The sequence below is a fragment of the Natator depressus genome, chromosome 3 (assembly GCF_965152275.1).
Source record: "Natator depressus isolate rNatDep1 chromosome 3, rNatDep2.hap1, whole genome shotgun sequence".
NCBI classification, from domain to species: domain Eukaryota; kingdom Metazoa; phylum Chordata; order Testudines; family Cheloniidae; genus Natator; species Natator depressus.
Genome location: NC_134236.1, coordinates 130,704,962 through 130,732,282, shown reverse-complemented (window position 1 = coordinate 130,732,282; position 27,321 = coordinate 130,704,962). Strand labels below are relative to the sequence as shown.

Sequence of the window (27,321 nt, the reverse complement as noted above, 5' to 3'; positions counted from 1 at the left end):
ATAATTCCCCATATATTATTGTAAAAATATCAAAGCTCTACACAGAATTTTATTTTTCCTCTTTGGATTCTGGAGACACATAGAAAAACAGTAACTAGGATATTGAGATATTGTCAGGAGAAAAACTGGAGTAAGTGAAGGTCAGAACCACGCAAAAGAGTGAGCAGACGTTTTGTTTGAGTTTGGGCAACAAACCTGTTTTGCTTTTACTGTATGCTTAGTTCTGAAATCACCTCCATATTTACTCCCTGAGGCAGAGACCCATATTCTTCTCTACAAATTTGTTTCATGCTGAAAGGAAATTAAAAACCTCTAGCTATCTTAATTTGGAAAAGTTACCTCCCATTTGTAATGTGCTGAAGTCTGAGACTGCTGGAGGAGGTTACATTAGCTAACTGTTGGGACAAACTGTTTGTGAGACAAACATTTTCGTCTCCAAATCTTAACCCCAGCTCATCAGATTTAATACTCATTTCCACTTCTATAAAAGAGCGTTTACATCTTCAAAAACATCATTCGGACCAATTTTCATAACACTCCTTTCAAATACATAAGAGTCATCCCCATTTTACAGATTTGGAAACAGATGCAAAGAGGTTAAATCAGGGGTTCTCAAATTGGGGTCAGGACCCCTCAGGGGGTTGTGAGGTTATGACCTGGGGGTCGTGAGCTGTCAGCTTCCACCCCAAGCCCCGCTTCACCTCCAGCATTTATAATAGTGTTAAATATTTTAAAAAGGCGACATGGTGAATTAGCATCAGAGCCAGGATTAGAACTCTCAGCTCTTCTAGCCAAAGAAGCAGAAACAGAACAATTGATACAAAACTAAAAACATACAATAAGATGAAAAACCTAACCCTTGTAGCCAGAGCTCACTCCAAAACACTTCTACTTGGTCTGCTGCTATATTCTCCCCTCCCACTCTGATAGCTGCATTTGTAATCAAGAATTTCTGATGACAATATAAATATCGAGAACAAAACTGGAGTGTTTTTCTTACGTGTCACTCGAACTCCAAGATAAAAATACTGCTTTATGATGTTTGTTATCTACATACCTGGTGCCAACAGGAATCCATGATTTTTGTTCAGTGGGATCTAACTGATCAAGTCCAAACAACAGTTTCTGTCTTTATGATAACCTCACTGAACTAATTAAATGCAGATTAGAATTAAGTACACATTGATCAGTGGTGTTTATCCAAAAATTCTTCAATGGGTTTAACCACTGAATGGCCCTTGCTGGCTTCACACTGGTGATAATGACTAAAGAAAGCAGCAATACATTTCAGGTGCTGCTGGCAACAAACCCTTATTAAAACATCAAGGAACAAATGTCACTCAGATTTATAGATGGATTTTGCACATCTACCTTTTCTGAGAGTTTTTTTTTAAATAACTGTATCAACTCAGATTTATAAAGAGAAAAATATAGCACCTATAGAAGAAAAACATAGATAGTAAACTAAACACGTGAAAACTATATTCATCTATACACTTCTGTATATCCACATCACTTGGTTATTAAATTTGTGTAATATTTATAACATCATAGATTAATGAGCTATTCTTAATCTGATCAACGTGAACATTTGTCTGTAATAAATTAGAGATTTGCTTCATTGAGAGAGAAGCATTTGTTCCATTTTGAGACCTTTCTTCACCCTTCTAGTCCCTTATCTATTCAGCAATTAAAGACAGAAATGTGTTATCTTCTTTAGCACAAATACTGAACATTAAGTAGTGCAATCCTGAGCAAAACCCCCTTCTCTTCCTCCATCCTCATACTCTAAAGATGGCCCAATATGAAAGATATCATCATTAGAGTAATATGCTGATGAATAACACGTTTTGTGTCTAAAGAATTAGAACCAGGCCAGGTAATCAACTCATTAGTGCACCCTGAATGAAGAACTGTTGAATTCAAATTCTGTGTTTATAATTTCTATGAAAAAATCTCTTTAATCAATAAAATATTGTTGCAAAGAACGTAGCTGTGATGCTGGTAGACCAGATGTCAGCTCACGCTAAGGACCCTAGGCCTCAACTGAACACTGGCAAATCCATAAGCTGGAACCAGTTTGGCTCACCTGTCACGTTAGTATTCTTAAATAGGTATTAGGTTTATGAAACTGTATTTAGACTTTATGAAATGCTTGTAAGTTGCTGCATGCAGTCATCTCATTTATATCTGTATCCTATGTTACAAGGTAATATTTAAGTGTATGCTCTGAAACTGTAAACCTCCACAGTCAGGAGGAAAACATTTCCAAGTGTGAAATACTAGTTTACCACAGGAGGTGTTATCTCCTGCCCAACCAAAGAAGGCCCATAGGTACCAGACAAATGTTCTGGAACATCAGAGGACAAAATAAAACTTTGTTGATTGCTCCCCCCCATACCCATGAAGAGGAGACGTGCATGGGAACTCCGGGGTAAGGGAACAGAAATCCCTGACAAGAAGAAACTGCATCTCTGTGCTTCTTGGACTTGGAGAGGACAAGATTTCTAAGCATAAGCAAGGGATCCCCAGTGCTTGGCCTAGGTTAACCCTAGAGGATTTATAGAGTTTGCATATTACAGCAGCTTCTATTATCTTTTGGAGCCTAAGACTATAACTAATTTGTGTGTGTATGTTTACTTGCTTTAACCTTGTGAACAACTCTTTTTCATAGTTAATAAATCTTTAGTTAATTTATTATAGGGTTGGCTACAAGCATTGTCTTTGGTGTAGGATCTAAAGTGCAACTGATCTGAGGTAAGTGACAGGTCCTTTAGGACTGGGAGTTACCTGATTATTATTGTGATTTTTGGTGTAAGGGACGATCTATCACAACGGCAAGGTTACCTGGGTGGCAAGACAGTTTGGAGTACCCAAGGAGACTGAGACACTCCATGTTAAGGCTGTTATAGTGCAGAGCTCACATTAGATACTTGGTTGGTGAAATGTAAATACAGAACTCAACCCAATCAAGGTGTCTGCCCTGCTTCTTAAGTCTGCCATTAGGTTGATACTTTTGCTGAGCCGCTCCAGATAACTTGACAGTAGCCAAGGAAGATTTCCATTGAATCTAGCTTCTTTATGAGAATTTTAAAGCTGGTGTTAGTTTTAAGTAATACCAACCTGTTGTCAAATGCCTGATAACCAGTCAGAGACAACACTAATGCAAAATGGTAAAGAAACAGGAACCCACCATTAAATGGAAGCTCTGGCTTTCTTTCTATAAGTTCCCACAGACGTCCTCCAGCTCCTAATCCTTTCATAAGCTCAGAATAGAAAGAGCTCAAACCTAAAAACAAACAACAAGGTTATGCATCACCCAAGAACATGGAAGACATATTAGAAAAAAATAACCCAGTTTTTATCATCCATGAGCAAAATTCTGAGTATCATGGAAAACATGGAGACAGACTGAGTAAAAGGGCCCAGTGAAAAATAAAGTGTATAAGTAGACCTCACTGCCCTTCCAGAAACACTGAGCCAATGTCTGTTTTCAAACTAACAAGGTACAATAGTGTATCAGAAGCAACAGATTCACTTTAAAAACAACGCTTCCAAGTAGTTGACAAGCTATTTGAAATACCTTATCTTCATTTTTGCCTGTGTGCAGTAGTGATGATTGTTCCCTAAAAAGGAGCAGTTAGTCTCTGGGTCAGCAGATTACAGATTCTGATCTTCACTGACAGGGGAAGAGGAGCAAAGCAGGAAAGAGAAGAGATGTCCTTTTCTGCCTTTGCACTAGAAGGCAATCCCCTACAATAGTCTTCTGCTGGCACTTAAAGATCCAGTGCAGCTTTAGACAATTATCCGTGTGGAATTACAGCTAATTCCTACATGCCTTCCTTTGTAAAATAATTTCTCTGAACAGAGATCAAGACATTTTATTCCATATTAAACCTTAATATTCGTTTAAATTACAAAACACCATCATAGGCTACACAAAGAACAACATCAAGAAAAGTTAGCATTATAAACCAGACACTGAAGAAATGCACCTTGAAAAATTTAACCATTGCATTCTCGTTGGAAAGTTTTAAATTAACTATTTGGTCTTAAGTCAAAAGCCATTAATACTGATTGACTCATACTGGAAAAATATTTATGAATCTTCTCAGAAAGACCATTCTGTACTGGTAAGCTATTGGTCAACTGAAAACAATCAAAAATTACAAAACACTTGAGGTTTTTGTTTTGTTTTTAAAACCAATGTTTTCCCTTACTTCAAAAAAATTCTTTTATCCTACGTTTTACATTGTGTACTTCACATTCCATACCTCCAATGCTAACTCCAACCCAGAATGCATACATCAAGAAGGAAGACAGTTCACCAACAGTCATGTGGGCACTACCCATCAGTAATCCTCCTTTGTACAGAACAGAAAGGACAATCATGTTCCCAGAAAGCCCAGTCTGGGAAAGAAAAAAAAACAACAGTGAAGAAAAACTGGATCTTCCCTTATAAATTCAATTTCATCTTTGCAAATGCTCTAAGTTAAGGCTTTAAAAAAAAAAAAATTCCTCATAGTAAGTGGACCTTAGTGTAATCTTAAGATTCTACAGGACTAAATTTTGCTCATGTTTAGTTTCCTAACTTTGTTTCTTAGAATGAGAATAATCAGTCTTGTGATCCCCTAGCTACGTAAAATGCAACTGTGCAGGGGTTTAGAATGCAGACACTTGAAGATCAATCTTTCACTCTCCAGACTGGAAAGGACAGCTCTGCATCATTCCCAACGGATCTCTTCCCCCACCTAGGAACAGCTATGATGGGCTCTAGAAGAAATCGTGCCCCACCTTCAACAATTATTAGATATAAAATGGCCTAACCCTGGGGAACCCCAAAATAAGGCTCCCTCCTCTCTCTCCTCCAGTAAAGAAAATAATAAAAACAACGGGCCAATTCAATCCTGGGGAACACCACCTTTTGCAGATAAAACTCATGGCACAGGGCCCATGGCAGGAGAAAGTCTATCCAGAGGGAGTTTGTTAGGACACAAGCACCTATATCTCTGCTGGGGGGCACAATGACCAGTGCTAGCCTAGGAGTTGGCCCATGGCTAGGACAACCCTGCAATGAGTTAATTCAGGGCATCACTGCACAATTCTCTCTGGCAGGACACCTATGGAGATAACCACAATTTAGAACTCTGGTACCCTAAGGAAAACTCTGAAGGAGGGTAGGAACATATGCATCACCTGACCTACCCAAAGGTGAATCTCCTGTGAGACAGTGGTCTCTGCTGGTGCAGGGAGGTGTAAACCAAGAATGTGAAGTAAGCCTCATGACTTTGCAAATGCAGTAGAATTTGGTATTCAGTTCCCTGCTTCAACAAATGATGTGAAGAGGAAAACTGGAAAAACTAATTCTTCTCATATCTTTATGGGAATCCATTTTATAGTAAATTGATTTGTATGTGTGCATATCTAAGACTTTGAAAGCACCCTTGTGTGTATTAAAAGAATCACAGATTTCCAGGACTTGATCATATTCTGTGGATTCTTCACTACCATAATATACTTACTGCACCAAAGAAGCCTGCCCGAGCTAATGCCTCTCTTTTAGCTAATTGCAGCACGTAATCAACTTTGCTTGTATACTTCTCTATTTCGGTCATCTCCTGCCCAAAAGCTCGAACAGTTCTTATGTTTCCAATACGTTCTTCAGCTAACTATATTAAAGCAAAACAAAACAAAAACAGATACTCATGGTAGGCTCACATTCTGGAATGCCTGAAAGTAAAAGCAGTACAACTATCCTAGTCTCTCAATACCACTGAAAATGTTGCCCTCCCCTCACTTCTGTTTTTTAATTCTATTAAGCTGGAAACAGTAACTATATCAAGGTAGTTTGAAAAAAAAGTGTCAAAACTGGCTTAGCTTGAGTATTAGTATGAGAGGATTGTGCCAAGTGGTTAGAAAAAGGAGTTTAAACATCTTAATTTAGAGAAAACAAACCACCCAAGAAAGGAGTGAACATTAAAAAGGATTATTTATCATTATTTGTAATTGTGACATGAATGAGGATGTCAGACAGAAATTAAAAGGACCTGTCACAAGGGTAAAATGTCTACAAGCAGCATGGATACTACTTAAAAACACCATTTAATAGAGGCTCAGACTAAATGTATACCCCCAAATTAAAAAAAAAAAAAAAAAAAAAAAAGACAGCAGGAGGACCAAAAGAATGCCACCATGGTTAAACCACAGCGTAAGGGAGGCCATCAGGGGTAAAAAGGCATCCTTTAAAATTTGGAAGTCAAATCCTAATGAGGAAAATAAGGAGCACAAACTCTGGCAAGTAAAAGTATAAGGCAAACCAAAAAAGAATTTGAGAAGCAACTTTCTAAAGGTAAAACAAAAATTTACTATTAGTTTTTGGAAGTTTATCAGAAGCAGAAAGCCTGCTAAAAAGGCAGTGGAGCCACTATGTGACAAAGATGTTAAATGAGCACTCCAGGACGACAACCATGGCAGAAAAGCTAAATGAATTCTTTACATTTGTCTTTGCTGTAGAGGATGGGGGGCAATACCCCACATCAGCACTATTCTTTTTGGACAACAAATCTGAAGTACTGTCCCAGAATGGTGTGTCAACTGTAATGTCAATTTTTCAAAAAGGCTCCAGAGGAGATCCTGGCAATTATAGGCCAATGAGCCTTCAGTACCAGGCAAATTGGTAGAAACTGTACTAACGAACAGAACCAGACACACGGATAAACACGGTTTGTTGGGGAAGAGTCAACATGGCTCTTCTAGAGGGAAGTCATGTCTCACCAATCTATTAAGAATTCTTTGAGGTTGTCAACAAGCACGTGGATAAGGGTGATCCAGTAGATATAATGAATGTGGATTTTCAGAAAGCCTTTGACAAAGTCCCTCTCCATAGGCTCATAAGGAAACTAAGTAGCCATAGGATAAGAGAGAACGTCCTCTCAGAGATCAAAAAGAAAAAGGAGTACTTGTGGCACCTTAGAGACTAACCAATTTGTTTGAGCATAAGCTTTCGTGAGCTACAGCTCACTTCATCGGATGCTGTAGCTCACGAAAGCTTATGCTCAAACAAATTGGTTAGTCTCTAAGGTGCCACAAGTACTCCTTTTTCTTTTTGCGAATACAGACTAACACGGCTGCTACTCTGAAACCTCTCTTATAGATCAGTAACTGATTAAAGGATAAGAAACACAGGATAGGAATAAATGGTCAGTTTTCACAATGGGAAGAGGTGAACAATGGGGTCCCCCAATGAGCCATACTGGGATCTGTGCTGTTCAATATATTCATTAATGATATGAAGAAGGGGTGAATAGTTAAGTGGAAAAGTTTGCAGACAACACAAAATTACTCAAGATAATTAAGTCCAAAGTAGACTGCAAGGAGTTATAAAGGAATCTCACAAAACTGGGGGACTGAGCATCAAAAATGGCAGATGAAATTCAACATTGATAAGTGCAAAGCAATGAGGACAGGAAAAAATAATTCCACCTGTACACACAAAATGATGGCGTCTAAATTAGCTATTACCACCCAAGAAAGATCTTGAGTCACCATGGATATTTCTCTGAAAACTTCCACTCAATGTCCAGTTCTGGTTGCCCCATCTGAAAAAGGATATAGTGGAACTGGAAAAGGTTCAGAGAAGGGCAACAAAGATGATCACAGGTATGGAACAGCTTCCATACAAGGAAAGACTAAAAAGATTAGGACTGTTTAGCTTAGAAAAGAAGACAAAGGGGGTTATGACAGAGGGCTATAAATCATGAATGGTGTGGAAAGAAAAATTAATAGAGAAGTGACATTTACCCTTTCACATAATACAAAAAATAGGGCTCACCCAATGAAATTAACAGGCAGCAGATTTAATACAAACAAGAGAAAGCACTTTTTCCATACAATGCACAACCAACCTGTGGAACTCATTGCCGTGGAATTTTGTGATGACCAAAAGTATAACTGGATTCAAAAAAGAAATGGCTAAGTTCGTGGAAGATAGGTCCATTAATGGCTATTAACCAAGATGGTCAGGAATGCAACCCCATGCTTGGGGTAACCCTAAACCTCTGACTACCGGAAGCAAAAAACATGGATGGATCACTCCATAATCATCCTGTTCTGTACACTCCCCCTGCAACTGTGATATGGGTCACTGTTGGAGACAGGAAACTAGGCAAGATGGACCATGGACTGACCCAGTATGGCAGTTCTTATGACTTGAAGAAAAAACAAAACAAATACTCGAATATAAACGATACTAAATAGAAAAGGCTGAATTCATTGCTTGCATAACTCCATTCATTTCAATGGAGTTGCTTTACGTATGAATTTAGCCCAACTAGTTTTAATTCCAATTAAGTGGGTAAATTTCACTTCCAAATGAACAAAAATGTTAGTTCTAGAAGTACCCAATGCAATCAGACTGCTTATTAATGGGCACCAATATGATCTTATGCCAGAACAATGCTCCGGCATGAGAGGCAAGACAGGATTTGGGAGCAGCATATCTAAAAGAACAAAAGCACTGGAAAACTGTACAATTTTACCTCCTCTTCAACCTCTGCAAAGCATAGGAGGCAAAGTACTCATTAGTAGGAAATTTCTAACCTGTTTTCAAAGAGAAAGTAACAGATTTTTTAGACAAAGGAAATGTAGTGGATTTAATTTACCTAGATTTCAGTAAGGTGTTTGATACGGTGCCACATGGGGAATTATTAGTTAAACTGGAAAAGATGGGGATCAATATGAAAATTGAAAGGTGGATAAGGAATTGGTTAAAAGGGAGACTACAGCGGGTCATACTGAAAGGTGAACTGTCAGGCTGGAGGGAGGTTACCAGTGGAGCTCCTCAGGGATCAATTTTGGGACAAATCTTATTTAATCTTTTTATTACTGACCTCGGCACGAAAAGTGGGAGTGCGCTAATAAAGTCTGCGGATGATACAAAGCTGGGAGGTATTGCCAATTTAGAGAAGGACAGGGATATCCTACAGGAGGATCTGGATGACCTTGTAAACTGGAGTAATAGTAACAGGATGAAATTTAATAGTGAGAAGTGTAAGGTCACGCATTTAGGGATTAATAACAAGAATTTTTGTTATAAGCTGGAGACGCATTAATTAGAAGTAATGGAGGAAGAGACGTACCTTGGAGTATTGGTTGATCACTGGATGACTATGAGCCGCCAATGTGATATGGCCGTGAAAAAAGCTACTGCGGTCTTGGGATGCATCAGGCGAGGTATTTCCAGTAGAGATAAGGAGGTGTTAGTACCATTATACAAGGCACTGGTGAGACCTCACCTGGAATACTGTGTGCAGTTCTGGTCTCCCATGTTTAGGAAGGATGAATTCAAACTGGAACAGGTACAGAGAAGGGCTACTAGGATGATCCGAGGAATGGAAAACCTGTCTTATGAAAGGAGACTCAAGGAGCTTGGCTTGTTTAGTCTAACCAAAAGAAGGTTGAGGGGAGATATGATTGCTCTCTTTGTGTGTGTGTGTGTATTACATTGAAATATATCAATCAGAGGGATAAATACCAGAGAGGAAGATGAATTATTTAAGCTCAGTACCAATGTGGACACAAGAACAAATGGATATAAACTGGCCATGGGGAAGTTTAAACTTGAAATTAGACGAAGGTTTCTAACCATCAGAGGAGTGACGTTCTGGAATAGCCTTCCAAGGGAAGCAGTGGGGGCAAAAGACCTATCTGGCTTCAAGATTAAACTCAATAAGTTTATGGAGGAGATGGCATGATGGGATAACATGATTTTGGCAATTAATTGATCTTTAAATATTCATGGTAAATAGGCCCAATGGCCTGTGATGGGATGTTAGATGGGGTGGGATCTGAGTTACTACAGAGAATTCTTTCCTGGGTACCTGGCTGGTGAATCTTGCCTATATGCTCAGGGTTCAGCTGATCGCCATATTTGGGGTCAGGAGGGAATATTCCTCCAGGGCAGATTGGAAGAGGCCCTGGGGTTTTTTCACCTTCCTCTGTAGCATGGGGCACGGGTCTCTTGCTGGAGGATTCTCTGCACCTTGAAGTCTTTAAACCATGATTTGAGGACTTCAATAGCTCAGGCATAGGTGAGAGGTTTATCGCAGGAGTAGGTGAGGTTCTGTGGCCTGCGCTGTGCAGGAGGTCAGACTAGATGATCATAATGGTCCCTTCTGACCTTGATATCTAAGAAATCAGCTTCTTTTAGATGGGGGAGATGAACAAAAGGCTAATCTTTCTTCTGCACAGGTCAATTTGCCAAGGAGTCTATAACCATGACATTCCAGGTCTTACACAGATGAAGGCTGTGAATATTTCAGCTAGATCTTGTCCCCAGCATTGCTATTAAAGGAGATCACTACCATCTTCTCAGTAGTTTTATTTTGCAACATATAAATATGCCCCAGCACACATAATAAAACCCCTTTCACAAAATGTCCATTTAATAATGAGGTCCCTCCAACTTCTGTCTTAATCCCTCACTGATTGTTTACGAGAAAAGATGAACCTTGCAGCATGCCCTTAAGGTTAACAAATCTGGGCTGAGGTGGATCCAAGGGGGAGCGTGGGGTCAATTCCAACATCAAGGACCACTCTCAAAGAATGACTTGCTGGCTGCTACCTCTTATACTAAGAAACTCAGCTGGAGCAGCTCTAGTAATTTCAAATGCAATACTATGGCCCAGGGAGAGAGGCAGTCCTTCACACAACTCGATCCCAAACCATATAAGATTTCATAGGTCAACATTTCTCCCCCTCATACTGAGAAAGCACCCAATTCCCTTAACCTTTCCTCAGCAGAATTCCTAAATCTTGTATGATCTTAGATATACCATGCTACATTGTAAATAAAACTTTTTTTTAAAAAAATGAATGTTAGTACTGAGATACAGGCCTGGATCAGGGCAATGAAAGATATTCTTATCCTCAGTACCTCAGCAACTCTACAATATTTATTTAGCTTAAATTTTATCTAACATGATCTCCCAAGTTTCTTAACAAGATTACCTGTGTTGCTTCTGCAAGGGAATCCTGGGTCATTCTAGTAAGTTTTCGCAGATATCTTCCATAAATCACAGCTATGATAGCCAGAGGGGGCACAACACTCAGAACAAATGCAGCAAGTTTTGGAGAGACAAAAAACTAGAAGAAATAAGTGTCTAGGGGTTAATATTTTGGCATACAAATAAAGAAGTCTTGCTAAAATACACTAGTACGTAGACTTAATGCAGTGTGGTTGCTTTCAACAGACTTTTGTAAAATTAGTGTAGTCACAATTTCTTTCCTTTGTCTTCTATTTCTTACAGACAAAATGCTCATTCCTCTGTTGCATTTGGGAAATGTTAGCTACTGCTTAGAACAAGGGACTGCAAGTCAAGAGGTCTGAATTCAATTTCTGACTCTGCCACTTCTTTGCTGTATGGACTTGGACAAGCCACTTAACCTGTCCGTAAAATGACAATGTTATTTAGCTCCCTTTCCAGTGTGTTAAAAGGCCTAACTTTTTAATATTTGTAAAAGGTTTCATATCTTTTAACAGAAGGTGTTATAGAAATGCAAAGTATCACCATCAACAATGAAACATTGAAGAGAAAGTTTGGCTTAAGGGCACGTAGAGAACAGATATATTGCATGGTATTTTAGTGGGGTTGAGGAATGGAAGAAATCACCAATATTCTTTACCATCTGGCCAACTAGCAGAACCAGCAAAGGTAATTCCTATTTACTTTTCTTGTGTGTCAGAAGAATGGATTTAGTTAATTGTCCTATAAGGTCATCACCAACAATTAATAAGGAGCATCAAAGCATCTATGCAAAAGTAGCCGAATACTGTAAAAAGGCTTTTTAAAAGAAGTGTTAATTTTATTATTGCATATTATTTCATTTGGTTGTTTTCCTTCTGGTGTTCTGGACAGAAATTTTCCAGATAAATTTAAAAAATGAGCCTACAGATGTATTACTAATATGATAGACTGTAAAGCACTTTTAAAATAGCCTTTCCACCCCAGGTAATTTTTTTTTTCCCTGTTAACCTAATAGGACTATACCATGCCAGCAATTTTTAAGCAGAACTCCTCATTGAAATCAATGAGAAATTATTCTTAGACAATCTATATTGTGGGATAAGGGCAGGCCCATAACATTTACTTTAACACAGGACCGAAAGCCATAGATCTTATCAGAGATAAAATTTTAAGACTTAAATAATGCTTTAAATCTTTAGAGTAGAAACTCTTGCCAACTTTTGCTGGCACTGCCAAACTAGAAAGCCTTTCTTTTTATTAAGTGACTTTTTCCTGTCTGTTTCCTGAACAGACACCAGAAAACCACCATGCTTGTCATTTAAAAGGATTGCCACCAAGTTGCCAGTTCTCTGAGATAAGGTAGCGTAACAAAGTTCAGTCTAGATAAACAACAGTGGGAGAAGAGAGAACTGTCAGTTTTTTATGTACTAAAAATTAGGAAACTGACCCAACACTTGAAAGTGTTTTACTTGCTGTGCATCAGTAACACTGAAACCCTTGATTGATATTCTGCCTACACAAGCCATTTCCTCAGTCTGTTATCCATTGCTCATCGAGGCTTTGGCCCAATACACATGACTTCACCCAGTTTTAGATCAGGCCCCTAGTGCCCTCTCCTGCTCCTATTAAAGTCAATGACAAAACTTCCATTTACAATTTCAATGGGCGCAGGCGCACACCACTTGACAGCCATATTCTGGGTGACAGGTTTCCCCATTCATATAAGAAATGTGGCACACAATTCACTTTCGATCCTTCAGAAAAGAAAAGGACAGAACACACGAGAGTTTCTTCCCCATCTCTCTTATCATGGCTCGTCATACAGAAGTGATTATCCACTTTGTAGCACACTCGTAACTGGCTGCAGGCACCATTTATTACAATGCAGTATACGGAATCATAGAACTGGAAGGGACCTCGAGAGGTCATCTAGTCCAGTCCCCTGCACTCGTGACAGGACTAATTATCTAGACTATTCCTGACAGGTGTTTGTCTAAACTGCTCTTAAAAATCTCCAATGATGAAGATTCCACAACCTCCCTCAGCAATTTATTCCAGTGCTTAACCACCCTGACAGGAAGTTTTTCGTAATGTCCAACCTAAACCATCCTTGCTGCAATTTAAGCCCATTGCTTCTTGTCCTAGCCTCAGAGGTTAAGACGACCAATTTTTCTTCCTCCCCCTTGTAACAACCTTTTACATACTTGAAAACCATTATCATGTCCTCCCTCAGACTTCTCTTCTCCAGACTAAACAAACCCAATTTTTTCAATCTTCCCTCATAGGTCATGTTTTCTAGACCTTTAATCGTTTTTGTTGCTCTTCTCTGGACTTTCTCCAATTTGTCCACATCCTTCCTGAAATGTGGCGCCCAGAACTGGACACAATACTCCAGTTGAGGCCTAATCAGAGCGGAGTAGAGCAAAAGAATTATGTCTCATGTCTTGCTTACAGCACTCCTGCTAATATACCCCAGAATGATGTTTGCTTTTTTTGCAACAGCGTTACACTGTTGACTCACTCATATTTAGCTTGTGGTCCACTATGACTCCCAGATCCCTTTCCGCATTACTCCTTCCTAGGCAGTCATTTCCCATTTTGTATGCATGCATGCATGTAGCCATGATTGTTCCTTCTTAAGTGGAGTACTTTGCATTTGTCCTTATTGAATTTCATCCTATTTACTTCAGACCATTTCTCCAGTTTGTCCAGATCATTTTGAATTTTAATCCTGTCCCACAAAGCACTTGCAACCCCTCCCAGCTTGGTATCGTCCACGAACTTTATAAGCGTAAAGGGGATTGTAGATTTTAAGAAAACAGGGGAATAGATCTGCCTTTACAAAGCATAACAGCTTTTATAGCAGACTACAGAACCTTCACACATGCAGTTACTGGATAGCAAGTTGTACAGCCTTGAACCTGCTGTGAGCAGGGAGGGAGGCAGAATATGACAGACATACCATCATTCCAACCCCAACTGATGCTTGAGCTCCTGCTCTTAGTCCATCAGAAAGGTTTTCAGTCACAGAACGGCCCAACAGTGCTGTGTCTGAAGACAAGCGGTTAATCAGTTCTCCTGTGCTGGTTTTGTCAAAAAAACCAACTTCTTGCTTCAAAATAGAAGAGAACATAGTTGCTCTCAGTCGTTTCACAATTCTTTGCCCTATAAGGAGCAAAAAGAATGACTATTTCCAGCAAAGCAGTACATACCAAAACTTTACATACAGAAATACCCCACACACACACACACACACACACACCAGTTACTGACTTCATACAAGGTTCTGCAACACAGAAATCATGCAACAATGTTATAAAATACTGGAATCTATACAAAATGAGTTTTAAGATCTCTCTTAACATCAAATAAAAATGAATTAACAACTCTCTTAGGATGCAGATGTTTTATCCCTTCCATGTGATAAAGTATACTGACAGTTATGTCAGAGAAGATCTCAGCTAGCTTCAGGGACTTGCTTCAGAGCATTATACAATACTTTGTTTCTATGGCAAAAAGGGAGATAGTCTCCTGACCCCATTTTGTTTTTACCTGCAGTCTGCATGAGGTAGACACGAACAGCATTAGCAGCAGCACCACACACAAAAATTCCACTCAGCAAGGCACAGAGGCTGGTCAGGCTGTCGGTGACATCTCCAGTGGGATTTGTATAAATTACATCGATAACTTTCCCCAAGAAGAAAGGGGCAGACATGGTGATGACACTGGAAACTGTCAGAAAGCCAACAGCAGCTGGAAACAAAAAGTCACTCAGTTTGTGTAAACTTTAATAGAACGTATAAACTGTCCTTTACTTTCTATTCATACTTGAGTTCTCCAGAACTGTACTATCAGGGCTCTATTTTGGCTCTTAATCTTGAATGGAATGCTGTAAAATCAGTTGTACACTGCTTATTAAATGAACCAGCCTCAACAAAATTGTATACAGGAAGGTGTGGCAGAGCCCATTTCAAAAAAGTCTCTCACAAACAGATGCTTTGGAAGGCAGGAAAAAAGCATCTTGTCTTATACAGAAGACTCCTGATGTATTTTCAACAGGCAGCATAACATAAGGCTCCCTCTTGCAGACAAAGCTTTTGAGTCTTGGCTGTTTAGTCAAACAGAATCCATAACCCAGAACGTAGTAGAACAAAAAGGTGTACGCATTCTTGTTCGAACACTCAGTGAGCGGAGAAATGATCTTGTCAGAGCAGCATCTGCAGCCACCCTATTACTACATCAGCTGCCTTTTATAATACTCTGGTGATTGCGTCCTGCCTTCTTTCTCATGAGCACCTGAGAGAATTCGTCTGGGTTCAAACTTTCCCCTCCAATTGGATGGCATCTTATTTTGCAAGGGAAACCATGGTGGGGTACAGGGAAGCATAAAAACCACAACGGTTCCTTTTTTGGATCTTGAAAGGTCTGCCCAACACGGAAGAACAACTGGAATGTTTATGAGAAGGAGAATGTTTCTCACTTTGAGGTGAGGTCTTCTCTGCCTCAGGCCCTCTCTACACTAGGGCAGTTCTGGACAAATTTCTCACTAACGCCAACCCTATTTTAGCAAGCCCAATGGCTGCTGACACCTTTTTCGGCATAATGCAGCTTAGACTTAATCCAATTAAACTAACAAAGTAAATATTACCAGTGTAGTATACTACTGATTACTGAACTATTCCATTTATTTAAATACTAGATACAATGTGTTAAACAATACATCTAAACATTGTCTTGAAGGTGAAAGGCCAAGTAATCCATGTTATTACTAATCCCCTTTTGCCTTCATAAATATGTTGAGAAGCTAGCAAAGAGCCATCTTCAGACATTTGTCCAACATCAATAGCCTCGATCCTACAGAGTCAGGTTTGAGGCCAGAATCTGAAACAGAATTACTGGCATTGATGACTGCTCTCTTTCTTTCCATGGAAAAAGGGAAAAGATTTATACTCCTACTCTTGGACTTCCCCCACAACAGTCAGTACAGTCAATCACAGATACTGTTATTCTGTCTCAGAGAAGTGGCAGGGGTCCAAAAAACACACTATGAAATGGACTGAGTTCTTCCTCATAGGACATATCCAGAGGATAGCAATTCTGCCATTGGTTCCTTTACCCGTGGCGTACTACAGGGTTCTACACAATAGCATCTGCTAGAAGTAGTGAAATTTTATGGGCTCAGCTGCCAACAATATGCAGATGACTCCATTCTGTTGTTCAGTCTATACTACCAGACATTCACCTGCCCCAAAGTCTGGCAGAGAGATCAGAACATGGCATGATACAAACAAAATATATGAAGGGTTACGAGTAAATTAGGCATTTATGGTAAGTCATTTTAGTAGTAAGAGGTATAGAATTTATTTCAAACACATAGTTTTTTAAAAATTTCAATTATGTTCCCTTAATTAAGATATAGGCTAGTCTATCTCGAACATAAAAATGCAGTGAGTTTCCAAATACCAACGTTGGAACTGAAGTAAGAAACCTTCAAGTGTACAGTATCACGTGAAGTACTACTTTACCCCTATTTTATTTTAACAATTAAATGTTTCAAATGGGTATAATGCAAATATGTACTTGAATAAAACACACAATTCACATAAATCTGATTGTTATCCACTATCTTCCCAACTTACTCAAACCTATTGGTGTGAAAAAAGCATCTGCCTAGAGAAACTGAGTATATTAATTTTTAAACAAGCAGCCAATTGCAAGCAAGATTAATGACTTAGGGAATGCACTTTTCCATTACCACAATTTTCTTTTTAAAGGATCACTGCCACCTTAAATCACACTGCTGACTGAATTACTTTTTAAAATTTTATATGTTTGTTAGTAATACCAACAAAACACCGTAGCAAAAAAATTACACTAAAAAAAGAGTTGTTTTTAAGCTAATTTGGCTTATTTGATAGCACTTTCCATATAGGTGCACTGTTTCACCTCTGTAATTATATAAACAGCGGGAACTGATTGGCTGGATTGTACACACAGCAATAGGGGAGAAAGGTATTTTAAAAGAGAACAGATTTCAGAGTAGCAGCCGTGTTAGTCTGTATTTGCAAAAAGAAAAGGAGTACTTGTGGTACCTTAGAGACTAACCAATTTATTTGAGCATAAGCTTTCGTGAGCTACAGCTCACTTCATCGGATGCATACTGTGGAAATTGCAGAAGACATTATATACACAGACACCATGAAACAATACCTCCTCCCACCCCACTCTCCTGCTGGTAATAGCTTATCTAAAGTGATCATCAAGTTGGGCCATTTCCAGCACAAATCCAGGTTTTCTCACCCTCCGCCCCCCCACAGACAAACTCACTCTCTTGCTGGTAATAGCCCATCCAAAGTGACCACTCTCTTCACAATGTGTATGATAATCAAGGTGGGCCATTTCCTGCAGAAATCCAGGTTCTCTCACCCCCTCACCCCCCTCCAAAAACCACAGACACAAACTCACTCTCCTGCTGGTAATAGCCTATCCAAAGTGACCATTCTCCTTACAACCTGCATGAAAATCAAGGTGGGCCATTTCCAGCACAAATACAGGTTTTCTCACTCCCCCACCCCCATACACACACAAACTCACTCTCCTGCTGGCAATAGCTCATCCAAACTGACCACTCTCCCCACAATGTGCATGACAATCAAGGTGGGCCACTTCCAGCATAAATCCAAGTTTAACCAGAACGTCTGGGGGGCGGGGGGGTAGGAAAAAACAAGGGGAAATAGGCTACCTTGCATAATGACTTAGCCACTCCCAGTCTCTATTTAAGCCTAAATTAACAGTATCCAATTTGCAAATGAATTCCAATTCAGCAGTTTCTCGCTGGGCTCTGGATTTGAAGCTTTTTTGTTGTAAGATAGCGACCTTCATGTCTCTGATTGCGTGACCAGAGAGATTGAAGTGTTCTCCGACTGGTTTATGAATGTTATAATTCTTGACATCTGATTTGTGTCCATTTATTCTTTTACGTAGAGACTGTCCACTTTGACCAATGTACATGGCAGAGGGGCATTGCTGGCACATGATGGCATATATCACATTGGTGGATGTGCAGGTGAACGAGCCTCTGATAGTGTGGCTGATGTTATTAGGCCCTGTGATGGTGTCCCCTGAATAGATATGTGGGCACAGTTGGCAACGGGCTTTGTTGCAAGGATAGGTTCCTGGGTTAGTGGTTCTGTTGTGTGGTATGTGGTTGTTGGCGAGTATTCGCTTCAGGTTGGGGGGTTGTCTGTAGGCAAGGACTGGCCTGTCTCCCAAGATTTGTGAGAGTGTTGGGTCATCCTTCAGGATAGGTTGTAGATCCTTAATAATGCGTTGGAGGGGTTTTAGTTGGGGGCTGAAGGTGACGGCTAGTGGCGTTCTGTTATTTTCTTTGTAAGGCCTGTCCTGTAGTAGGTGACTTCTGGGAACTCTTCTGGCTCTATCAATCTGTTTCTTCACTTCCGCAGGTGGGTATTGTAGTTGTAAGAATGCTTGATAGAGATCTTATAGGTGTTTGTCTCTGTCTGAGGGGTTGGAGCAAATGCGGTTGTATCGCAGAGCTTGGCTGTAGACGATGGATCGTGTGGTGTGGTCAGGGTGAAAGCTGGAGGCATGTAGGTAGGAATAGCGGTCAGTAGGTTTCCGGTATAGGGTGGTGTTTATGTGACCATTGTTTATTAGCACTGTAGTGTCCAGGAAGTGGATCTCTTGTGTGGACTGGACCAGGCTGAGGTTGATGGTGGGATGGAAATTGTTGAAATCATGGTGGAATTCCTCAAGGGCTTCTTTTCCATGGGTCCAGATGATGAAGATGTCATCAATATAGCGCAACTAGAGTAGGGGCGTTAGGGGACGAGAGCTGAGGAAGCATTGTTCTAAATCAGCCATAAAAATGTTGGCATACTGTGGGGCCATGCGGGTACCCATAGCAGTGCCGCTGATCTGAAGGTATACATTGTCCCCAAATGTAAAATAGTTATGGGTAAGGACAAAGTCACAAAGTTCAGCCACCAGGTTAGCCGTGACATTATCGGGGATAGTGTTCTTGACGGCTTGTAGTCCATCTTTGTGTGGAATGTTGGTGTAGAGGGCTTCTACATCCATTGTGGCCAGGATGGTGTTATCAGGAAGATCACCGATGGATTGTAGTTTCCTCAGGAAGTCAGTGGTATCTCGAAGGTAGCTGGGAGTGCTGGTAGCGTAGGGCCTGAGGAGGGAGTCTACATAGCCAGACAATCCTGCTGTCAGGGTGCCAATGCCTGAGATGATGGGGCGCCCAGGATTTCCAGGTTTATGGATCTTGGGTAGTAGATAGAATATCCCAGGTCGGGGTTCCAGGGGTGTGTCTGTGCGGATTTGATCTTCTGCTTTTTCAGGAAGTTTCTTGAGCAAATGCTGTAGTTGCTTTTGGTAACTCTCAGTGGGATCATAGGGTAATGGCTTGTAGAAAGTGGTGTTGGAGAGCTGCCGAGCAGCCTCTTGTTCATATTCCGACCTATTCATGATGACAACAGTACCTCCTTTGTCAGCCTTTTTGATTATGATGTCAGAGTTGTTTCTGAGGCTGTGGATGGCATTGTGTTCTGCACGGCTGAGGTTATGGGGCAAGTGATGCTGCTTTTCCACAATTTCAGCCCGTGCACAGCTGACTGGACTTCTACATAGAGTGCTTCCGCAGACGTGCACAAGCTCATGCTCAAATAAATTGGTTCGTCTCTAAGGTACCACAAGTACTCCCTTTCTTTTTAAAAGAGAACATGATTTTCAAATAACAAATCATGCCACCAGTGAATTTAGGTTAAGGTGCAGTCACACTGACAAACATTTTCAAATTAATTTCAGGGAGATCTGGAATGAGGCGGGTCCTGACCACAGGAGATACAGTGCAAAAGGGGAAGGGAAGTGACCCTATCCAGAAATCACAAACTACTGAACAACTGTATATTAGATTAATTTCTGAACAAGATCAATGATACAGAGTGTAACTCTGAAAAATTAACATGAATAAAGTTGTAATAATACTGTTCCTTAACTTTAAGGTGTTTTTTTCCCAAAGAATTATGTTTTTATGGGGTTTGAAATTTCCTATGCAAAGGTATAAAAACAACCACCAATTCTATGCAGCTTTTTAGAAGAATGAAAAAGTGTCATTTGCCACAACTGAAAAGTAAATAAGATAATTATTAGCATGAACCAGGAGGTGATAATAGCAGTATTTTTATGGTCACTTATGAATAGGGTCCTACCAAATTCACAGTCCATTTTGGTCAATTTCAGAGTCATAGGATTTTAAAAATCATAAATTTCATTATTTCAGATTTAAATCTGAAATTTCACGGTGTTGTAATTGTAGGGGTCCTGACCCATAAAGGAGTTGGGGGGGAGGGGATTCACAAGGTTATTGTGGGGGGTGGGGGGGTTGTCATACTGCTACCCTTACTTCTGCACTGCTGCTGGCAGCGGCACTGTCTTCAGAGCTGGACAACTGGAGAGCGGTGGCTGCTGGCCAGGAGCCCAGCTCTGAAGGCAGAGACACCAGCAGCCGCGCAGAAGTAACGGTGGCATTGTATGGTATTGCCACCCTTACTTCTGTACTGCTGCCTGCAGAGTTGGGCTCTCAGTCAGCAGCCACCACTCTCCGGCCACCCAGCTCTGAAGGCAGCAGTGCAGAAGTAAGGGTGACATGGTATGGTATTGCCACCCTTATTTCTGCACTGCTGATAGCAGGGTGCTGTCTTCAGAGCTGGGCGCCAGGCTAACAGCCACCACTCTCCGGCTGCCCAGCTCTGAAGGCAGCGCAGAAGTAAGGGTGGCAATACCACAATCCCCCTAAAATAACCTTGTGACCCCCCTGCAACTCACTTTTGGGTCAGGACCCGCAATTTGAGAAATGCTGGTTTCCCCCATGAAATCTGTATAGTATAGGATAAAAACACACAAAAGACCAGATTTCACCGGGGGGGCGGGACGGGGACGGACCAGATTTCACGGTCTGTGATACATTTTTCATGACCATGAATTTGGTAGGGCTCTACTTATGAAGAAGTGATTATGGTGAATGAGCACACAACTCCAAAACATTACTCACTTGCAGAAGAGCCTGGTGGGGAAACACTCGTCTTTTACTCTGAGCAAATAAGCACTGAGTATTTGTTGGAAAGAGATACACTCTACCAATGGACAGTAAGCACAAGGTACCTCTAGTTTTGCATGCAGGTCAGGAATGGAACTATAAGTAATTAGACTGTAAGGCTGGACAAAGCAGAGCAGACAAATGAGATGGGAAAAGGCCAGGAGGAAAAGCAGAAGAAACTAAAGTAAAAGACAAATGCTAGTGGCCTAGAATGCAATGTAAGATCAAGCATAATATCAGTTTAATAATGAATACATCCTCTCTCTCCAGGAGCTGGACTTGATCTCTTATCTTTTCTATTTTTAATTCTTGTGATCTTGATCTCATATTTTCTATTTTTAACTTCTGTGATCAAGGTGCCACCCTAGACAGCCGGAGGCACCACTGGCTGGTCTCATACAATCAGTTTAACACAGGAGTCCTGAAGCTATCTTCTTTATAGTAGCCACCCTCCTTAATATCTGGAGACATTACAGAATTAAGAACCCTGTAACTTCATTGTACAAAACAACCAGGGTGGATTTGATTTTAAACCATGATTTAAATCACTAGTCAGGAAGGCTCAATTTAATCATGGATTTCTACACAGAAGTGCATTCTTGTTGGTTATTATAACCTTAATACATATTATTCACAACTCCGAGATAGATGTAGGTTTCATTTTTAGAAGGTAAATACTATACATTTTTAAGTGATTTATTTTGAAAACTTTTCAAATTATTTTACAGTTATATCATAAAATGAATGATTGTTTGGTTATTTCATTTACCAAAGATAATTGAAGCAGATATTTATGAAGTCATTGGGAGGTGAACTATCTCCAATTCAACAGCTTAATCATTAATATTTGGAGGATTTTCTTGCCATGCTGTAGTAGGAGGAGAACATCACCAGACAGACATTTAAATTGTTTTATTTAACTAAAACACCATTATATATTCTGGATTTTCCTACAGTGACGACCAACCTCTCACTGGATGAAGAACTAAATGTTTGCATTGGAAAGGCTGCCACCACCTTTAGCAGACTAACTAAAAGAGCATGGAACAACCCAAAACTTACCATTAAGACCAAAATGCTCGTATATCAAGCTTGTGTCCTCAGTATTCTCACGTATGGGGAAACATGGACAACTTATACTCATCAGGAGAAAAGGTTGAACAGTTTCCACCTATGCTGTTTACGCCGCATATTCAACACCAAATGGCAAGATAAAGTCACCAATGCAGAGGTTCTTTAAAGGGCAAATTTACCAAGTGTTTCAGCCCTGCTCAAGCAAAGACGACTACACTGGCTGGGCCACCCTGAGTAGGTTGGAAGATGGATGCATACCTAAGGACATATTATATGGGGAGCTATCAGAGGGAACAAGATCAATAGGACGTCCCAAGCTTCGCTTTAAAGACACTTGCAAGCAAGATATGAAGGAATTTGGAATGGATCCTAATCAATGGGAAACCTTTGCAAGTGATTATAACAAGTGGCGCCATCGTCTCCATCAGGGCATCAAAGTCCATGACAGAAGCTAGCTCCTACAGCTTGAAAAGTAAAGAGCCTGTAGGAAGCAAGCAGCTCCCAACTAAGACACATACATTTGCATTAACTGCCAAAGATCATGCAAATCTTGGACTGGATTATTCAGGCACAGGAGACATTGCAAACCATCTACATCACAGGCTGCAATTCCCACTGTCTCTCACAGACGAAAGGATGCCAACTACATATAACTTGGCAGTAAAAAAAATTTGCTTCAGGCCAAAATCTGGCATTAAAGGTGTCAGTTGGGAAGAAGTAAAAAACCAAACCAAAACAAAAAAACCTAAATGTTAAGCAAATCCACTTCCCTCAAGGCCTCCAAACAGCAAAATTTTAAAAAGCGATGTTCTAGTTTTGCATTTGCCATTCTAGTGATTTTAAATGAGTATTTTAATTAACTGAAATGTCAGCTTTCAATTTTAATTTAGATTAATCCTTTTGGTATCTCAAAAAAGAACATAGGCTATAGAAATGGATTATCAAATCCAATCCCCCTGCTATCACAGGCTACGCGGTCATATAATCCTGCTCATAAATTTGTCATCTGTCATGTCAACAGTAATTAGGTTGTTAGTTCCCAGTACTTCTATTAGAAGGCTGTTCCAGAACCTCACTCTTCTACTAGTCAGAAACCGTCTAATTTCCAGCATAAAGTTTATTCATTGCCTGTTTATACCCAATTTATTTTTGTTCCTTTGCCAACTTTGTCCTTTACCTTAAAGGGTTCCTCAAACAGTTCCTCTCCTTTCCTGGTGTTTTACCCCAATGTACTTACAGAGGAAAGTTATATCCTCTCAGTCTCTGTTTTGCTAAACACGACATGCTCTTTTAGTGTGCTCTCATAACAAAAAAGGAGCATATACACTAACTACTTTTCAGCAACATTTTTTACAACGCAGAATTAGTTCAGATGCAAGCATTGGTGGATTAATTTTCTTATGTCCATTAATAAATACAATACTATAATTGCACATTAAATTATTATAAATTGTTATCGTATATCATGCTTGTGGTTTGTAGATTAATAGTGAGTCCTCAAGTAAAGACAGCTATGATAGCAATTGGGGCATTAGACAGCCTGGGGCATGATGCTGAGTGTGATGGGTTTTGGGGTACCCAAGACTCCGAGTCATCTTGTTATTCCCTACCTGCAATGAGAGGGAGTCTTCCTTGTCTGGGTGCCAGCTCATTACACAGCTAGCCTTTCAGTCACACAAGCACTCTCTTTTGGGCTTTGTCAACCCTAACTTCGCCTTGCAGGTTAATAGGTGAACTCCAATCCCAGAGTCCCTTTGCATTGTTCCCCTGTGATATCCAGCCGGACATTGCCTTCTCATAGAAATCACAGATCCTCTGCACCCAAAAGTGCAGTGTACCCCAGCTTACTAGTTTTACCTTAAACCACTGCTCCTTTAAACCACACAACATTTTGTAAGCACTTATAATAAATCAGAAGACAGTTTATTTAAGAATGAGAATTTAACTAGAAACAAGAGTGATGGAAACAAATGATTACAATATAAAACAAAATCATAAAACGTGAACCTGGACCTACACTTATCAAGAGTTATCTTTCTTATCTCATAAAGTATGTTCTCCCCCACCCCCCGCCAAAATTCAGTCTGTTTGTAGCTGGCTGGTTTCCGAAACACCAGGATCCAAACATTCATGAAAGCAGCCCTATTTCACCAGGGGTTTCCTCAGTAAATGGACAGCCTTTTGTTTCTACTTGCAAACAGGGTGAACCCCAGCCCTGTTGTAATGTTTCTTTTTTACCTTTAAGGCATTTTGATTGTTTGCCATTGCCTCTGATGGTGTCCCATTCAAAGTCTTCAGTTCAGCCTTCCATTGCATCACCAGCCAGGTTAGGCAGGGTGACAAATCCCCCTTGCCCAAAAGGGCCATCACCGAGACATATTATCCCCTAGTGACTAATTTCTACTCTAAGTCTATGAAACAGACTTTTAAGGTAAATACATCATTCCTTCAATATTACCCGTGCTCACATCTCACAAAGATTCTCACTCTTGACAAGTTACTAGCCTTGCATAGATCCCTTCCACATTTCTCTTTGTGGGTAAGTGCCCTGTAAGACACCTGTGGGGTGCAGTGAGTTTGTCAGGTCTGCGGTGACAGCAGTTTGTGAAGATCGGGGGGCCCTTTGCCAAGGGGTGCTGGTGTCACAGTGAGCTTGGGCTGGGTGACAGTAAGGGCAGGGCGCTGAGGCTGGTGGGGCAGGTAACACTCACTGGGCTGGGGGGCGGGGGCAGGGGCAGGTACCTGTCAGTCTCCAGCGCTCGGGCCGCGCCAGGGCCAGCAGCCTCTTCAACTCGGAGTCTCCCCCGCTTCCCGGGGGGCCGCTCCTCCTCTCGGGTTCCCCAGCTGCCGCCGCCCCGGCCACCCGGGAGGACGCGAAGCGGGGGCCGCCGCCGCCGCCGCGGAGGAGGCGCAAGGGGCCGGGCTCGGCTGGGGCCCCGCACCTGCCGGCCGAGAGCAGCAGGAGCCGAGCGCCGCTCGAGGGGAGCCGGGCGGCCCGAGCCCAGGGCGGCGGCAGCCTCCGCAGCAGCAGGGGCAGGCGGGGAGCGTAGCCCGCCATGGGGCAGGGGAGGCCACGCCGCTGCCGCTGCTGTTTCCCGGCCCTGCCGCGCGGCGCAGGAGAAGGAGGCGCCTACAGCCGCTGCCCCGCACTACCCATGGAGCCGGAGAGCAGGGCCCGGGGCCCAGCCCCGCCTGCCGCCCGCTGATAAGGGTCGGGCTGCGGCTTCCTGCTCATCGCCGCAGCGCCAGGCTAGGAGCAAACCCAGCCCCCGGCCAGCGCCCCCTGCTGCCCCTGGCCGGCTCACCCCGGCGGCCGCCGCTCCCCCCGCGCGGGGGAGGCGGGAACGTGTCGTATGGTACAAATACACCCCCGGCGGAAACCCCTCCCCGTCCTGGGCTTGGGTTTCTGCTCCCCTTCCCCCCGTCCTGGCCCGTGTTCTCCTCTCAGCCCCGCCTCACTTTCACGGGCTCCTTCCAGTCAGCTTCCTTCCTGGGCGAGAAAGGAGAGGGAGGGTCACAGATCAGCAGCATGCACCGCGGGGCACGACTCATTTTGGCGTGGCAAAGGTGGAGATACAGGTGACCGCCACTTACTTCTTTTCTCCGGTCGGGGAGGAGCCAGCAGAGCCCACGGGCACATTCGGGCCCCCCAGGGGAAGCCCAGCGGCGGGGGAACCCACCCTCATGTTTTGATTATCTGCCCAGTCTACTTGAGCCGCGTCTCATTGTGGCAGTTCACATGGGCAGAGTTTGTAATCTCATCCTCGATGAGGAGAGGTCCGTGGCCTGAAGAGCTGACAACTTAAGGGCCACCATCTGCCTGGCACCTCACTCAGACTACATGCATACTCAATAATAATAATAAACAGCACTTAACACTTACATGGCACTTGCCATCCTCAAATCACATTCCAAAAGTAGCTATGGATTATTATCCTCATTTTCAAGATGGAAAACTGAGGCACAGTGAGAAGAATCATCTTTCCCAGGGTTGCATAGCAAATCAGCGGCAGAGCGGGCAATCAAACATAGATATTTTAGTTCCTCCATCCAGCAGCCCTGCATACTCGTACCAGTAAAGGCTCCAGGATCAGACTAAAAGGCCATCAACTGGCGTGAGTGTTTAAGTCCAATAAATTCCCTAAAATCAGTGATGAGATTTGCTTTAAAACATATGGCAGTGTGTAACAGCAGTTCTCAAACAGTGGCCTGAGAACCACCTCTGATCCACTGCATCCTCTGGTGGCCCACAAAATGTTTTGAGAACCAAACTTTTCTGGCACATTGGGAGGTCTGTGTGGAGATCACTATTCTACACTGGTCCAAAGAATGAAACAGACAACCACAAATGCTTACTACTATCTGCATTCCTGATCTTGTATTCCTTACACACTCAAAACTCTAAATGACTTCTGAGAGTTTAAGTACATAGTTCTGAGTGTTTGTCAGGCCAGGTTCAGGTTCCCCCAGCTGAAATCTTTAGGTTGCAAAAACAACCTGGAAAACATTACATCCAAACAAAATCCTGGGATTGTAATTATTTTCACAGCACCCAAAAGTGTTCTAGACACTTTATAGAACAAGTAGAAAACAAATTCCCTGCCCCAAGGAGCTTAAAATCTAATTTTAGAACGGCACATAGTGAGGGTAACAAATATGAGGGGGGTAATTACATGGGACAGTTCCTAAATTTAGATATGCACATCTTTATGGTTCTCTTAGTAAACTATCCAGGGATTGTCTCCCCGCTGTGTTTGTGCAGCTTCAAGCACAATGGGTCCTCAATCACAAATGATGCCATTGGGTGCTGCCATAGTATAAATTTTTACTACTACCACAGGTTGTTCTTATGTAGAGTGAGTGTGTGAGAGAGGAAGAAAGATTCAGCCCACTTCTTGTAGGCAACTCCTTGTTTTTTATTGATGAGATCTAAAACCAAATACACAGATACTTTTAGTACTAAGTTCTCTTTTGTTTGTTTGTTTGAAACACACAAGCTAGGTCTGGGGTCTAAACTACCTGACAGTTTTCTTTTCATGCCAGGGCAGAACATGGGAGAACCTACCTGAGAGAGGAAGACTCAGTTGTGCACAT

The 27,321-nt window shown here is 41.6% G+C and overlaps 1 protein-coding gene across 2 annotated transcripts in view; it reads right to left on the bottom strand.

Moving 5' to 3' along the window:
- ABCB10 (ATP binding cassette subfamily B member 10) overlaps window positions 1–25,847 on the bottom strand; it is a 41,583-nt gene extending 15,736 nt beyond the window's left edge. Inside the window, exons 1-7 of one of the 2 annotated variants that reach the window (XM_074948826.1) lie at window positions 25,822–25,847; window positions 14,577–14,777; window positions 13,987–14,189; window positions 11,008–11,142; window positions 5,523–5,669; window positions 4,275–4,410; window positions 3,194–3,289 (exon numbers count right to left, since the gene is read on the bottom strand). In XM_074948826.1, coding sequence (XP_074804927.1) covers window positions 3,194–3,289; window positions 4,275–4,410; window positions 5,523–5,669; window positions 11,008–11,142; window positions 13,987–14,189; window positions 14,577–14,739 — 880 coding nt within the window. In that variant the 5' untranslated portion in view covers window positions 14,740–14,777; window positions 25,822–25,847. Of the gene's footprint in view, window positions 1–3,193; window positions 3,290–4,274; window positions 4,411–5,522; window positions 5,670–11,007; window positions 11,143–13,986; window positions 14,190–14,576; window positions 14,778–24,969; window positions 25,478–25,821 lie in introns of those variants that run through there. The other variant, XM_074948825.1, reaches the window with a different exon arrangement.
- Between the last annotated feature and the right edge of the window lie 1,474 nt (window positions 25,848–27,321).